Source organism: Eptatretus burgeri, chromosome 18 (genome assembly GCF_056783735.1).
Source record: "Eptatretus burgeri isolate ZD-2024b chromosome 18, Ebu_testis_v1, whole genome shotgun sequence".
Taxonomy (NCBI): Eukaryota; Metazoa; Chordata; class Myxini; order Myxiniformes; family Myxinidae; genus Eptatretus; species Eptatretus burgeri.
Genome location: NC_140978.1, coordinates 37824908 through 37841438, shown reverse-complemented (window position 1 = coordinate 37841438; position 16531 = coordinate 37824908). Strand labels below are relative to the sequence as shown.

At 44.5% G+C, this 16531-nt stretch overlaps 1 protein-coding gene and 1 long non-coding RNA gene across 4 annotated transcripts in view; one reads left to right on the top strand and one right to left on the bottom strand.

Annotated features, from left to right (window-relative positions):
* Window positions 1–3076, bottom strand: part of LOC147008911 (uncharacterized) — a 32319-nt gene extending 29243 nt beyond the window's left edge. Inside the window, exons 1-2 of the long non-coding RNA XR_015053146.1 lie at window positions 2923–3076; window positions 2365–2524 (exon numbers count right to left, since the gene is read on the bottom strand). This is a non-coding gene — a long non-coding RNA (uncharacterized LOC147008911). The remainder of the gene's footprint in view (window positions 1–2364; window positions 2525–2922) is intronic.
* LOC147008910 (protein FAM3C-like) overlaps window positions 2320–16531 on the top strand; it is a 70742-nt gene continuing 56530 nt past the window's right edge. Inside the window, exons 1-2 of one of the 3 annotated variants that reach the window (XM_085863532.1) lie at window positions 2374–2459; window positions 12174–12279. In XM_085863532.1, coding sequence (XP_085719658.1) covers window positions 12247–12279 — 33 coding nt within the window. In that variant the 5' untranslated portion in view covers window positions 2374–2459; window positions 12174–12246. Of the gene's footprint in view, window positions 2460–12173; window positions 12280–16215; window positions 16264–16531 lie in introns of those variants that run through there. The other 2 variants (XM_085863534.1, XM_085863533.1) reach the window with 2 other exon arrangements.

Genomic DNA, 16531 nt, shown 5'->3' with positions numbered 1-16531 from the left:
GAAGCCAACACCAGGCTAAATCCTCCACTTGGCTGAACAGTTTACGTTTATCACACTGATGGGCCGGATCTGCATCCAATCAACTTGCTCTTGTTGCCTCCCAAACTCATCCACCGAGTTTTGTCCGAATCCCTGCCCAACATTTTGAGATATCATGCTATATGTCGTTTTTGGCCTTATCTCTTCGTGGTGAAGAATTACTTTTTAAAAAAATATTCTAGTCTTCGGATCTGGATCCAGACCCTTCACCAAAACCTATTCAATTAGTTCTTGTCACACATACTCAACCTCCTCTTCCAAGTTTCATCTAAATCCATCCACAACTTTTTGAGATATCCTGCTCACAGACAAAGATAAACAGGGATGAAAACATAACCTCCATCCACCTTCGGTCTCAGAGGTAATGAAGAAGATAAAGGAAGGTGATTTGTAATATCGCCTTTCACCAAAGGTGGCAGGATATCCGCCATTTGGTTGTTTGTCCGTGCTCTATCCTGTTTCAATGCCGAGTGTCAAGCAAGGAAGCATCACAAACTGCTGCTTCCTTACTTGATGCTCAACATTAACATTTTTCATTGTTCGAAAATGACGAGGTAGGAAGTTTGAACCACAGATAGATGCTCTAACCATAATGCCACCGAGTCTGATTTGTGATGCATTTCCACTTTTGACCTCTGGTTGATTTGGATTTTAATGTGCTGAACTGCTTTGATCGTTGCCCTTTTGCAGCTCTGCACTCGCTGTTAAGCTGCGGTGGGAAAAAGCCACCAGGTGTCATAAAAAGGTGTTTTTCTGGATTGCACAATGAACCTCCATTTGTATTGTTGTGCAATTTTTATTATCAGTACAAGTATAAATCCCGTCCAAATTGACAGGTTGGAATTATTACCTCCTCCAACGAAGGGCGAAGGAGGTTATGTTTTCACCCATCTGTCTGTTTGTCTGTTAATTGCAAAATCAAAGATTTTTTTCAGGTATATTGGTCAATTTTATTATTCTGTCTGTTTGTTTGTCAATCGCCTACCGGTCACAATTCCAAACCGATCGTCATGAAACTTTACCAAATTGTAGAGCTAGTCTCAACTGAGAAGCTGATTGATTAAGGTCAAAGGTCATCTTGAGGTCAAATTTCTAAAATCATTTTTTAAAATCCGATTGACTTGAAATTTGAACAGGATTTGCATGTTGTCACTGAATTGGGAAAACAACTTTTTGAGGTCAAAATGTCAAAGGTCAACTCATGGTCAAACTTCCAAAATCAAATTTAATCCGATTAACCTAAAAATTACATTGATTGCATCGTCCATCACTGAATTGGGAAACCAACTTTTTGAGGTCAAAAGATCAACTGAAGGTCAAACTTCTAAAATCATCATTTTATCTGAAAAATCGTCAATTTTTATCTGATTAAGTAGCAATTGCATCACTGAAGTTGAAAACCAACTATTTAAGGTCAAAAGGTCAAAGGTCAACTCGATGTCAAACTTCTAAAATCATCAATTTCAATCTGAAAAATAATCAATTTTCATCTGATTGACCTGAGTTTTGATTAACATTGTCAATTTTAATCTTAAAGAAATGGACAATTTGATGTATCCATGGCAAACTTTGGAAAGGGGTGTGGATTTTGCAAGTATCGTTGTCTGCATGACGTCTTTTTCGTTGTTTGAATGCAGGATATCTCAAAAGGTTGTGGACAGATTCATATGAAATTTGGTTGGAGAGGTTATGTGTGTGATGAGGACGAACTCATTCAGTTTGCAAAAGATCCGGATCTGCATCCGGCTCTGAGAATTTTTAAGTGGTTCTTTACCATTGAGAGAGGGCCAAAAACGTGTGTGTGTGTGTGTGTGTGTGTGTGTGTGTGTGTGTGTGTGTGTGTGTGTGTGTGTGTGTGTGTGTGTGTGTGTGTGTGTGTGTGTGTGTGTGTGTGTGTGTGTGTGTGTGTGTGTGTGTGTGTGTGTATGTATATATATATTCGTTATCTGAAACATAACTAAAGAAACCTTCGATCGTAAGGTACTGAGTTTGGTAATGGATTGGACAAAGCGAGACAGTATTGTGTCCGTGTATCTCTGCTCCACTCTGTGTTTTTACCTGCCCACGTGTAAATGCATACCTGGGCAGGTGCAATGACATTGAATTGTACGTGATACACGTATTTCTGCACACCTCTGCCGGCGAGAGAAGGTGTCGTCATTTTATATTAACTCAGGCTAACAAAAAAATGGGCTCACCCGAACGCACACCTGCGAGTTGTACTAAGCCTTCTTATAAGGTATGTTGTCATACCTGTTTTCAGTGAATGACTAAGTGAGTAAGTGACCCCTCCTTACCCGGAATTTGCATTATTGTGATACTCACTGTGACTATTCATTATCCTCCTTTCCTGTAGAGCGAGCCTGAGAGCGGGGACGACTGGAGCCCCGGACCTTCATCCTGAAAGATGCGGCTCACAGGTAAATTACACGTCGGGTCCCATCCGCATCATCCGGGGTTCACTCACTTCATTTACACAGGTGGGCTGCGAGGAATACAACACATTATTTAGACTCGTCATTTTCACCTTCATTTGTACCTGGATCCCCAAATGTTTTGAGGTTTCATAAATCAAACAAACTTGGGATAATTTACAGTTGTGGAATTGATTGTGTTTGTTCCTGTAATCCATTTACGGTTCGAGTTGTGGCTGCTATCGTGGTGACCTTTACACAATGATGGTGCGGTGAACTTGATGAATGAGTGATACTGTTTGTTCAGTTTTGTTACAAGCACAAGGCCGACTTGTGAGCACGTCAGTCCTCTGTGAAGCGGCCAGCGGTAGGATTCCACAAGCCGTGCCTGTTTCGTGTGTGTGTGTGTGTGTGTGTGTGTGTGTGTGTGTGTGTGTGTGTGTGTGTGTGTGTGTGTGTGTGCACTCACATCAAGCCGTTCACCTAGCGTTGTCTGTAGGTGGGAAGTTTTACACGTGACAGCTTCCTTACCCTACACTGCTCTGTGATGAACGCTCACTGCCTCCCAAGTACACACATTACGTACAACTTAGCCCTGACATGTCCCTAGTGCAAGTGCAAGTCTAACCTACTCGAGCACATGGACCGTGCTATCTTGACACATTCTATCAATGGTCCCCTCCCACCGCCATCTTCCACGTAACAATACTTATCATGATATAAAATTGTTTTATAACTCAAGAGTCCACGTTCGCTTTGGCCGTGCTCACTGTTGCTGCCGAAATGTGATTGCTCAATCTCGCTCACAACAAATGAAATCCCTGTCGCCGCTGATGAATACAGTTTTTCCACAATGCAAGGTGTTGCCGCAGCCTGAAAATGTTGTCAAAGCCTTCACGTCACTGGTTATATTGACTTTTTATATGGGATCCAAGGATCATGAGTTACGTGCTCAGATGGCAACCACAAGGAGGCCAACCCAGACCTTGGAGGGTGATGCATTTGCCTTCCGAAATGCCTTTTCATAAAATGTATATCAAATAGGCAAGTGAGTGATACATGAGATTACGCAGCTGCAGAAGGAGGCTGGTATGATGGACCGGATTATAAACTCTGCAGGTGTATGCACACTCACCTCCAAGCACACTCGCCTCCAAGCACACTCGCCTCCAAGCACTCGCCTCCAAGCACACTCGCCTCCAAGCACTCGCCTCCAAGCACACTCGCCTCCAAGCACTCTCGCCTCCAACAACACTCGCCTCCAACAACACTCGCCTCCAAGCACACTCGCCTCCAAGCACGCTCGCCTCCAAGCCTTCTTTGTATCAACATAAGGTGGACTGGCTGATCTAAAAACCAAGTTATCGACTTCTATTCACCACAAAAGGTTCATTACTTCATCCAGTCTGATGATTGTCCCATCAGCTGTTAAGCTTGAGCTTCAGCTCCTTTCAGCATCAGCATCACTTGCATGCCAGCGGAAGCGGGGGAATCAATCAGCGGAAGCGGGGGAATCAATCAGCGGAAGCGGGGGAATCAATCAGCGGAAGCGGGGGAATCAATCAGCGGAAGCGGGGGAATCAATCAGCGGAAGCGGGGGAATCAATCAGCGGAAGCGGGGGAATCAGCGGAAGCGGGATAATCAGCGGAAGCGGGGGAATCAGTATCACTTGCATGCCAGCGGAAGTGGGATAATCAGCGGAAGCGGGGAAATCAGCAGAAGTGGGATAATCAGCGGAAGCGGGGGAATCAGCAGAAGCGGGGGAATCAGCATCACTTGCATGCCAGCGGAAGTGGGGGAATCAGTGGAAGTGCGGGAATCAGCGGAAGCGGGGGAATCAGCATCACTTGCATGCCAGCGGAAGTGGGATAATCAGCGGAAGCGGGGGAATCAGCAGAAGTGGGATAATCAGCAGAAGCAGGGGAATCAGCGGAAGCGGGGGAATCAGCATCACTTGCATGCCAGCGGAAGTGGGGGATTCAGCGGAAGTGCGGGAATCAGCGGAAGCGGGGGAATCAGCGGAAGTGGGGGAATCAGCGGAAGCGGGGAAATCAGCGGAAGTGGGGGAATCAGCAGAAGTGGGATAATCAGCGGAAGCGGGGAAATCAGTGGAAGTGGGGGAATCAGCGGAAGCGGGGGAATCAGCGGAAGCGGGGGAATCAGCGGAAGCGGGGGAATCAGCGGAAGCGGGGGAATCAGCGGAAGCGGGGGAATCAGCATCACTTGCATGCCAGTGGAAGTGGGGGAATCAGCGGAGGGGGGGGGAGGGGCGGAAGTGGGGGAATCGGCGGAAGTGGGGGAATCGGCGGAAGTGGGGGAATCGGTGGAAGTGGGGGAATCGGCGGAAGCGGGGGAATCGGCGGAAGCGGGGAAATCGGCGGAAGCGGGGGAATCAGCGGAAGCAGGGGAACCAGCGGAAGCGGGGAAATCAGCAGAAGCGGGGGAATCAGCGGAAGCGGGGGAATCAGCGGAAGCGGGGGAATCAGCGGAAGCGGGATAATCAGCGGAAGCAGGGGAACCAGCGGAAGTGGGGAAATCAGCGGAAGTGGGGGAATCAGCAGAAGCAGGGGAACCAGCGGAAGCGGGGGAATCGGCGGAAGCGGGGGAATCGGCGGAAGCGGGGGAATCGGCGGAAGCGGGGGAATCGGTGGAAGCGGGGAAATCGGCAGAAGTGGGATAATCAGCGGAAGCGGGGGAATCAGCAGAAGCGGGGGAATCAGCAGAAGTGTGGGAATCAGCGGAAGTGGGGGAATCAGCGGAAGTGGGGGAATCAGCGGAAGTGGGGGAATCAGCGGAAGTGGGGGAATCAGCGGAAGTGGGGGAATCAGCGGAAGTGGGGGAATCAGCGGAAGTGGGGGAATCAGCGGAAGCGGGGGAATCAGCGGAAGCGGGGGAATCAGCGGAAGCGGGGGAATCAGCGGAAGCGGGGGAATCAGCGGAAGCGGGGGAATCAGTCTCACTTGCATACCAGCGACAATGGTGTTGCCCCTCTCATCACATGACAGCAGGGTTCTCTCTAAAGGAAGAATTCCCTCCTTCCCATCGATGCTATCCTATGGGGATTGTCTGCTGTGCTCTATCCTTTGAAATGCTGAACGCCGAGCAACGGAGCAGCAAAGTACAATTTTTAAAATCTGGTCTGACTTGGCCAGGGTATGAATCGACAACCTTCCATATTCGGAGCAGAATCACCAAGATTAATGACACGCAAAAGACTGAGACTGGTCAACAATTTCGTGACCGATTGTAACCATTTTGGTCACCAAATGTAACCATTACACCACCGAGTCCAGTCGATGAGTTTGAATGAAAGCAATTAATTTTTTTTTTCCATGTCATTTATTTTAGAGTACACATGCCCAGAAAAAGTCATTAAGCTCATATAAACAAGCAGCTCATGACTAGTGTAAACCACTTACACTCGTTTAATGACTCGTGAAAATTACACTTAGAGGCTTACACGTAACCAAGGTCTGTGATAATGACATTGTGATGCGATACTTGACTTCAGACTTGCCCTCAAGGACTTGAGATTTACTTGAGACTTGGCTCAGGTGACTTGTTGACATCTCCCAAACCTGCACTTGCTGGGTTTGATGACGATGCCATACTTGTCAGGGCGCCCAAGAAGTCATCTGAGGTGCGCCTCGTGTTCTTCCTCCATAGGATCTTGCTTCCAGCAGATCATCAAAGTCACACACGGTGATTGCTTCGGTACCATATGAATATCAAATAAAGAGCTGCATATGATGTTGCACATGAAAGCTCATACGGTGACTGCATATGATGCCGAGTTCAAGCATGTGCTCGAACTCTGACTTAGCGATGCTCAGACGATCTGGGGCAAGGTGCCGTGGTCGTGCTGCAACTGGAGGTCCGCAAGTTACTATGTGGTGAGTGGTCGAGTGCTTGATCTCACAATCCCTGTACACTGGATGAGCAATCTCTGGGTATTCACGAAGGGGGGTGCCATAACGTGAAGGAGATGTAGCTTTCACGAACATTGGGGCTGATGGACGGTGTATGATTGATGTTTCCTCGTGCAGTAAGGCTGTTCATGGTGTCAATAAGCTTGTGATGTTTGATATCCACTGGCAGGCCAAACTGGAGAAGAAAATCAGCCCCGATGATGGATGTAAGCAACTTAGCAACCACGAATACCCATCAAAACACTCGTCACAGTCCAAGATCCAGCGTTAAAGATCTCTCCTCTTATGGGGTGATGGGCAAGTGATTCACTGCCTGCAGCTGGATTGATGTCGGCCGGCCTTTGCTTTTGTGAAAAGATGGTAAAACACTCACTCCAGCACCGGTATCCATGAAAAACCTGGTATCTGCTGCCTTGTCAGTTATGTAGACATGGCGACTACATGAGTCCCTGACAGGCTGACTTGTCACCGCGAGTCGCTGGGGTTGGAATTCCCCTGCTCCGAAGGTCGCGACTGGTATGAGCATCAGCTGATGCATTTGTGAACCTTTTCTCCATGCTTTCAATGGTACCAGCACATCTGTTCTGCACTTCTGCATTAGTGGGTGCTTGAGCTGGAATTGTGTGCTCTTGATCGACTTCGAGGTGGGACATGCCCACGGCTTCTACTCCTCTCTCTTTCCAACTGTAGCTGTGTTGTGAGATATTGTACCTGTCTAGTCAAGTTCTCAACCTGGGTGGACAAAATACAGTAAAACTAGGGTTACCATAGGTCCCATTTTATTTGTTTGTTTGTTTTCCCCTGGATGTGGCCACCTTTTCGGTTCTTAAATCTCCGTCCGGCTGTGTATTTTAAACATCAAAAATACCGGCATTTTTCCGGGTTTTTCATCTTGCCAAAACGAAGTTTTTGCAAGATATGTTAGCTTGTATGTTTTTATTTTATTTTTTGGTTTTTTTTTTGTTTGTCTGTAATCACGTATAAAAAATTCTTGAGAGCACAGTTATCATTGGAAATTTTTGTAACTTCGCATATCAGAGGCCCATAGAGGTCCCTTTCAGTGCACAAAATTTTGAAGGTCAAGGTCAAAGGTCATGGTCACTTTGTCGCAAATCAGGGGAGTCGACGAAACCCTAATTTTTTGAGTAATTTTGATCGGATCGTCTTCAAACTTCATGGGAATATAGTTCATGGTCTGGCGCTCAGCTGATTAATTTTTGGTGGCGATTGGCCTTGACCTTCATGGTTAGCGCCTGAGGTCAAACATATTTGACCCCAAGGTCAAATTTTCAAGTTTTAGGAACCATATCATGTAGTACCTCAAATTGAACACCTCTGAGTGCTTTCTAGATATGTCAAGCTTGAGACATTATGACATCATTTGGTGACGTTATGAGGCAAACGCGTATTTTTCATGGTTACTCTGTAGAACGATTCTCATCGGAATCTCTCGTGGGCAGATATTCCTCAAGGAGTCGCTCCTGGTGGATAGCAGCTCTGTTCACCTCAGTGTGACCTTAAAGAAGTCACACGTGGTCACCTTTTGGCAAGATACGGGTCACCCTGCGGGTGACATTGGTTTATTTTTATTTTTATTTTTTGCTTTTGCATTATCAAAGGGATAAATTTTTCGATTTGTGATACCATTTTTACCTCATTTAAATGGGTAAACCGTTTTTGTACATTTTGTTACAGTGATAAAATGTGGTTGTGTAATGTTTGGACCAGGACAGTTTGGTGCAAGTCTGTACGACTCCATTATGGCATAATGGACGTGTTCGCACATCGACACTCACGCATCTGCTTCCTGCCCAACCTCGTGGAGAGAGAAAGAGAGAAAGAGAGAAAGAGAGAGAGAGAGAGAGAGAGATAGAGATAGAGATAGAGATAGAGATAGAGATAGAGATAGAGATAGAGATAAGATAGATGACTCTATGTACTTTATGTCCTTTTATTACAAAAATCGATTGCCTCACGTGCAGAGGCTCACATAGTTGCACACAATTTTATATCATAATCAAACAAGAAAATTTAGACAGAGGGTATACAGTCACTAACTTATAAGTGAATTTTAACTAACCCTCACATACTTTACAGAAGGCATTTTTTGTACACCATTGGGTCTCAAACACCTGTACCTGAGAGCAACACCAGAACTCCAGTTTGATTCTTGAAACACAAAGGGATTTAAACACTTCTAAGCTATCTGTTGTATACAAATCATGACACACTTTTGATTTACTTGTCTTGTATATAGCAAGCTTAGCTTGTGAAAGGAAAAAATGAATTAAGATTGCTGTTGTGGAGATGAAGGGTATACTCAGGTCAAAAATAAAGGGGTTAAACGGTTACAGCGTATATACGTGTGAGGGAGTGTTTCGGTTTGTCCACAGAAGGGACATTGCTCACTTTTTGTTTGTGAAAACCGGTGAATTAGAGAATTTGTTGGGAATACCCAATGCACGATTCTCCATTGGAGATCTCCAACCCGTTTTGGTGCAGGCGGTCTATAGTACCAATTCCAAATGGGATAAAGGGGAGGGGTTTTTGGTAAGACTGTGACCCATCTACAGGATACGGGGGAAGACAAAGAGGGAAAAAGCACTTTTAGGCATTGTATTGTTGTTCAGGGTTTTTCGGTTATTCCCAGAAAAGGATCGAGATCGGCCAAAACCAATTGGTTCTAGACTAGTAGAGCCAGATAGATAAAGGTTTGAGAAAGGTGGGGAAAAGTCAGAGGTGGGTATGGGAGGGTTTTTTCCCAAACTATTTGTGAGGCACAGTAGGTGTGTAGTACCGATTTTAGCACGCTGTCCACTTTGCGACATGATCTAATGCCAACCTCTGTCGCAAGAGCAGTGGCACTTAGCCACCTACCATTGGTGGCATTCTTCAAGTGGCACACTTTCATTATTGCAGTGTATGTGAACTGCTGAATGAAAGCATTTTCCCCTTCATTGCCTTCAAATAAAACGTTATGAAACAGTGACTCGTTGAAGAACATGGGTTCAGTGTAGGTCGAGGGGTCACGACGGCAGCCGAAAGCTTGCCATGCACTGAGTAGGCTTCGGTGAAAAGCAGGTAACCTAGACAAATCTATCTTGGTTGAGTCCATCAAGAACAACTCTTGGGCAAAGTTCAATTTTCCAGCTTGTCGGAAGATGCACCTGGTGAGTTGTCTCCAGACCAAACAGAGGTCATACAAAAAGCGCCATACTGTTCGCAGCCGGAAAGCCATGATTGGACACTTGACATTCACAAGTCCTTGGCCACCTTCACCCACTGGTAAGTTCAGGATTTCCGGTCGCAGCCAATGCTTTCCAGACCAGAAGAAACGAGTGATGCATTTCTGTATGTTGTCCACGATGTCTGCTGGTGGCTGTAGGGCAAGAACCTTGTACCATAACGTCGAGGTGACCAGACTGTTGATGAGTAATACCCTGCCTTGGTAGGACAGTTGTCAGAGTAAACTCTTCCATTTGAGTAAAATCAGTGCCATGCGTGCCAACAAACCTTCCCAGTTATGCCTCACAAAATCGCCCGGACCAAGAAACACTCCCAAGAACTTGATCTCGTCACTTTTCCAAGAAATATTGCCAGGGAGACAAGGAGGGAGAGGGAAAGTGGGGGGGGGGTGGATAAGGGATAGGTAGAGGGTTGGAGCCACAGTGCTTCTGTTTTAGCCCAATTTATTCTGGCTGATGCTTTACTCAAGAGATCCAAGGTACTCGTCATCTTAACAATGTCTTCTGCATGCTTTATGCAGATGCAGATGTAATCTGCATAGCCGATGCTTTTTAAGGGATTAGTTCCCATAGTGACACCAGATAAGGATTTACGAAGGGTGTTTAAGAAGGGTTCAAGAGAAAGAGTATACAATATTCCTGAAAGAGGGCAGCCCTGCCTTACCCCTCTCCCAACCCCAAAGGGGGGGGGGGGTACAAGTTCATTGTTTATTTTTAACAAGGCCATTATGTTTGAATAACATAACTGTTTATGTGATAGAAAGAAGGGGCTAAACCCCAAAAATTTTAAACTTCAAAAAGGTATGTGTGATAAACACAGTCAAATGCTTTCTCCTGGTCCAAGAAGACCAGGCCACAACTTCCATGATTTATCTCAGAAATATCAATTACATCTCGAATAACAGAGATACTATCCTGGAGATTACGCCCGGGGACACAGTAGGTTTGGTCCATGTGTATAATATCCTTTAGTAGAGGTGAAACACGTAAGGCCAAATCTTTAGAGAGGATTTCATAGTCTGCACACAGCAGGGACAAAGGGCCTCCACTGTGAGATGAGCAAGGGATTCCCTTTTTTAGGAATCAAAGTAAGTCCGGCTCTTCTGGAACTTAGTGGGAGTTCATTCTTCTCCAGGCTCTCTCGGAAGACCAGAAGCAATTCAGGTCCAATCAGGTCTCAGAATTTTTTGAAGAACTCCGCTGGTAGACCATCCAGCCCAGGTGATTTCCCTCCATTCAGGCTCTTAAGGGCAGCAGAAAGTTCCTCGAGTGTGAGTGGTGATTCTCAATCCAACTTTTGCTTGGGGATAGAACACTGATACCATCCGCCAACTGAGAAACCGGTTCTAAATCAACTTCTTTTGCCTGGTAATGATTAGAAAGGAAAAGTTTTACATTGTTCTTAATTTCTACCGGGTTAGTAGTGACCGAGTTATCAGGACGTTTTAAAGCAGTGATTCGGGAATGAGGCGATTTTGATTCAAAGTCAAAAATAAACCGGGTTGGGTTATCTAAGAGATGAAGGTGTTGAAAGCGTAATCTCGTTAACGCTCCTTGGGTATGGTTGTGATTGTACTATTTAGAAGAGACTTTTTCTCATGCAGTCTTAGTTTTTGTTGGGGGGCAGGGTGGGTTTTTAGGTTGCTTTGAATTTGTAGCATTTCTTTCTCCAGTTCCGCTTTTATTCTGCATTCTACTTGTGTATTTAAAGAGCAGAAATGTTGACAGAAATTTCGAATTTGGACCTTTGTGTTGTCCCACCATAACTGCTGGTCTTTCAATTGGGGCTTTGCACCTACTAAATTGGACCATACACTTTGAAAGGCACTATTAAAAGAGGGGTTGTCTAATAGGGAGATGTTAAGTTTCCAAAAAGAGTGGCAATTTGGAGACGACCCTATTCGGCAGCACATGGTGATAAGGTGATGGTCTGAAAAACCAGATGGAGAAATTGTCGTGGTAGGTGAAAGATTAATAAGGAGTGAGTTTATGTAAAATCTAACAAGCCGGGCAAGGGCCACCTGATTGTTGGCAACTTTACTCCAAGTAAACTGATGGGTGTTTGGATTTTGTATCCATCATATGTCCTGAAGACTAAAATCTCTTATTATGTCAGACAGCAGTCTGGCTGATCCGGGGTGAGGCTCTGCACCATTCCGAACACGTGCGGGCTGAAGGGAGCAATTGAAATCACCTCCCATTACGATACACTTTTGCAAATGTAATTGCCTCATGTGGAGTCGTAACCTTTTGAAGAAGCCTTGGCGGTCTGTGCCATTTGAAGTAGCATAGACATTTATTAAAGTAAATTCGATGTTATTGTCAACAAAATCCAGGGAAGCAAGATAACCTGGGATTATTTCCTGAAATGAAAGTAGTAGAGGGCAGAAGTGCGGACTAAGCAGAAAAGCAACTCCTGCTGTGCGAGAGTTGGAATCACTGAAATTGCCGGTCTTTTCATCATTCTATTCCAAACACTGTGTGATGCTGGAGTTGAGTGGGTTTCTTGTAAAAAAGCTACATCTAATTTTTGTTGTTTAATGAGGTTGACTACTTGGAGCATCCTGGACTGGCTTGCTCCACCATTTTTGTTTCGGCTGCCAAAGATCGCCATAGTGATGAAGAGGTGGCAAGCAAAGAAGTACACGCAGGTCATCATTTCATTTCCATTTTCGCTTTAACAATGTGCTTTTTAAGCCTACTGCACTGTGGTTCGGTGAAATGGTAACCATTAGGTCGACGAATTAAATTTTTTTGCTGTTTCAATAAAACCATGTAAGTCAGAAAAATATTCCTTTGTATCTACATGTCTTTTCCTAAAAGTATGATTTAGGAATTTAAGGATTTGCGATGGTGAGACATGAGGAGTACTGTTAGTAGGGAATTCTTCGATGTCATCTAGTTCTCCTTCTGAGACATATATATATATATATATATATATATATATATATATATATATATATATATATATATATATATATATATATATATATATATATCAAGCTCAGCTTGTGAAAGGAAAAAATGAATTAAGATTGCTGTTGGGGAGATGAAGGGTATACTCAGGTCAAAAATAAAGGGGTTAAACAGTTACAGCGTTAAATGTACGCGTGAGGTGGTGTTTCGGTTTGTCCACAGAAGGGACATTGCTCACTTTTTGTTTGTGAAAACCGGTGAATTAGAGAATTTGTTGGGAATACCCAATGCACGATTCTCCATTGGAGATCTCCAACCTGTTTTGGTACAGGCGGTCTATAGTACCAATTCCAAATGGGATAAAGGGGAGGGGTTTTTGGTAAGACTGTGACCCATCTGCAGGAAACGGGGGAAGACAAAGAGGGAAAAAGCACTTTTAGGCATTGTATGTTCAGGGTTTTTCGGTTATTCCCAGAAAAGGATCGAGATCGGCCAAAACCAATTGGTTCTAGACTAGTAGAGCCAGATAGATAAAGGTTTGAGAAAGGTGGGGAAAAGTCAGAGGTGGGTATGGGAGGGTTTTTTCCCAAACTATTTGTGAGGCACAGTAGGTGTGTAGTACCGATTTTAGCACGCTGTCCACTTTGCGACATGATCTAATGCCAACCTCTGTCGCAAGAGCAGTGGCACTTAGCCACCTACCATTGGTGGCATTCTTCAAGTGGCACACTTTCATTATTGCAGTGTATGTGAACTGCTGAATGAAAGCATTTTCCCCTTCATTGCCTTCAAATAAAACGTTATGAAACAGTGACTCGTTGAAGAACATGGGTTCAGTGTAGGTCGAGGGGTTACGACGGCAGCCGAAAGCTTGCCATGCACTGAGTAGGCTTCGGTGAAAAGCAGGTAACCTAGACAAATCTATCTTGGTTGAGTCCATCAAGAACAACTCTTGGGCAAAGTTCAATTTTCCAGCTTGTCGGAAGATGCACCTGGTGAGTTGTCTCCAGACCAAACAGAGGTCATATAAAAAGCGTCATACTGTTCGCAGCCGGAAAGCCATGATTGGACACTTGACATTCACAAGTCCTTGGCCACCTTCACCCACTGGTAAGTTCAGGATTTCCGGTCACAGCCAATGCTTTCCAGACCAGAAGAAACGAGTGATGCATTTCTGTATGTTGTCCACGATGTCTGCTGGTGGCTGTAGGGCAAGAACCTTGTACCATAACGTCGAGGTGACCAGACTGTTGAGTAATACCCTGCCTTGGTAGGACAGTTGTCAGAGTAAACTCTTCCATTTGAGTAAAATTAGTGCCATGCGTGCCAACAAACCTTCCCAGTTATGCCTCACAAAATCGCCCGGACCAAGAAACACTCCCAAGAACTTGATCTCGTCACTTTTCCAAGAAATATTGCCAGGGAGACAAGGAGGGAGAGGGAAAGTGGGGGGGGGGGTGGATAAGGGATAGGTAGAGGGTTGGAGCCACAGTGCTTCTGTTTTAGCCCAATTTATTCTGGCTGATGCTTTACTCAAGAGATCCAAGGTACTCGTCATCTTAACAATGTCTTCTGCATGCTTTATGCAGATGCAGATGTAATCTGCATAGCCGATGCTTTTTAAGGGATTAGTTCCCATAGTGACACCAGATAAGGATTTACGAAGGGTGTTTAAGAAGGGTTCAAGAGAAAGAGTATACAATATTCCTGAAAGAGGGCAGCCCTGCCTTACCCCTCTCCCAACCCCAAAGGGGGGGGGGGTACAAGTTCATTGTTTATTTTTAACAAGGCCATTATGTTTGAATAACATAACTGTTTATGTGATAGAAAGAAGGGGCTAAACCCCAAAAATTTTAAACTTCAAAAAGGTATGTGTGATAAACACAGTCAAATGCTTTCTCCTGGTCCAAGAAGACCAGGCCACAACTTCCATGATTTATCTCAGAAATATCAATTACATCTCGAATAACAGAGATACTATCCTGGAGATTACGCCCGGGGACACAGTAGGTTTGGTCCATGTGTATAATATCCTTTAGTAGAGGTGAAACACGTAAGGCCAAATCTTTAGAGAGGATTTCATAGTCTGCACACAGCAGGGACAAAAGGCCTCCACTGTGAGATGAGCAAGGGATTCCCTTTTTTAGGAATCAAAGTAAGTCCGGCTCTTCTGGAACTTAGTGGGAGTTCATTCTTCTCCAGGCTCTCTCGGAAGACCAGAAGCAATTCAGGTCCAATCAGGTCTCAGAATTTTTTGAAGAACTCCGCTGGTAGACCATCCAGCCCAGGTGATTTCCCTCCATTCAGGCTCTTAAGGGCAGCAGAAAGTTCCTCGAGTGTGAGTGGTGATTCTCAATCCAACTTTTGCTTGGGGATAGAACACTGATACCATCCGGCCAACTGAGAAACCGGTTCTAAATCAACTTCTTTGCCTGGTAATGATTAGAAAGGAAAAGTTTTACATTGTTCTTAATTTCTACCGGGTTAGTAGTGACCGAGTTATCAGGACGTTTTAAAGCAGTGATTCGGGAATGAGGCGATTTTGATTCAAAGTCAAAAATAAACCGGGTTGGGTTATCTAAGAGATGAAGGTGTTGGAAAGCGTAATCTCGTTAACGCTCCTTGGGTATGGTTGTGATTGTACTATTTAGAAGAGACTTTTTCTCATGCAGTCTTAGTTTTTGTTGGGGGGCAGGGTGGGTTTTTAGGTTGCTTTGAATTTGTAGCATTTCTTTTCTCCAGTTCCGCTTTTATTCTGCATTCTACTTGTGTATTTAAAGAGCAGAAATGTTGACAGAAATTTCGAATTTGGACCTTTGTGTTGTCCCACCATAACTGCTGGTCTTTTCAATTGGGGCTTTGCACCTACTAAATTGGACCATACACTTTGAAAGGCACTATTAAAAGAGGGGTTGTCTAATAGGGGAGATGTTAAGTTTCCAAAAGAGTGGCAATTTGGAGACGACCCTATTCGGCAGCACATGGTGATAAGGTGATGGTCTGAAAACCAGATGGAGAAATTGTCGTGGTAGGTGAAAGATTAATAAGGAGTGAGTTTATGTAAAATCTAACAAGGCCGTGGGCAAGGGCCACCTGATTGTTGGCAACTTTACTCCAAGTAAACTGATGGGTGTTTGGATTTTGTATCCATCATATGTCCTGAAGACTAAAATCTCTTATTATGTCAGACAGCAGTCTGGCTGATCCGGGGTGAGGCTCTGCACCATTCCGAACACGTGCGGGCTGAAGGGAGCAATTGAAATCACCTCCCATTACGATACACTTTTGCAAATGTAATTGCCCCATGTGGAGTCGTAACCTTTGAAGAAGCCTTGGCGGTCTGTGCCATTTGAAGTAGCATAGACATTTATTAAAGTAAATTGATGTTATTGTCAACAAAATCCAGGAAGCAAGATAACCTGGGATTATTTCCTGAAATGAAAGTAGTAGAGGGCAGAAGTGCGGACTAAGCAGAAAAGCAACTCCTGCTGTGCGAGAGTTGGAATCACTGAAATTGCCGGTCTTTTCATCATTCTATTCCAAACACTGTGTGATGCTGGAGTTGAGTGGGTTTCTTGTAAAAAAGCTACATCTAATTTTTGTTGTTTAATGAGGTTGACTACTTGGAGCATCCTGACTGGCTTGCTCCACCATTTTTGTTTCTGCTGCCAAAGATCGCCATAGTGATGAAGAGGTGGCAAGCAAAGAAGTACACGCAGGTCATCATTTCATTTCCATTTTCGCTTTAACAATGTGCTTTTTAAGCCTACTGCACTGTGGTTCGGTGAAATGGTAACCATTAGGTCGACGAATTAAATTTTTTTGCTGTTTCAATAAAACCATGTAAGTCAGAAAAATATTCCTTTGTATCTACATGTCTTTTCCTAAAAGTATGATTTCGGAATTTAACGATTTGCGATGGTGAGACATGAGGAGTACTGTTAGTAGGGAATTCTTCGATGTCATCTAGTTCTCCTTCTGAGACAT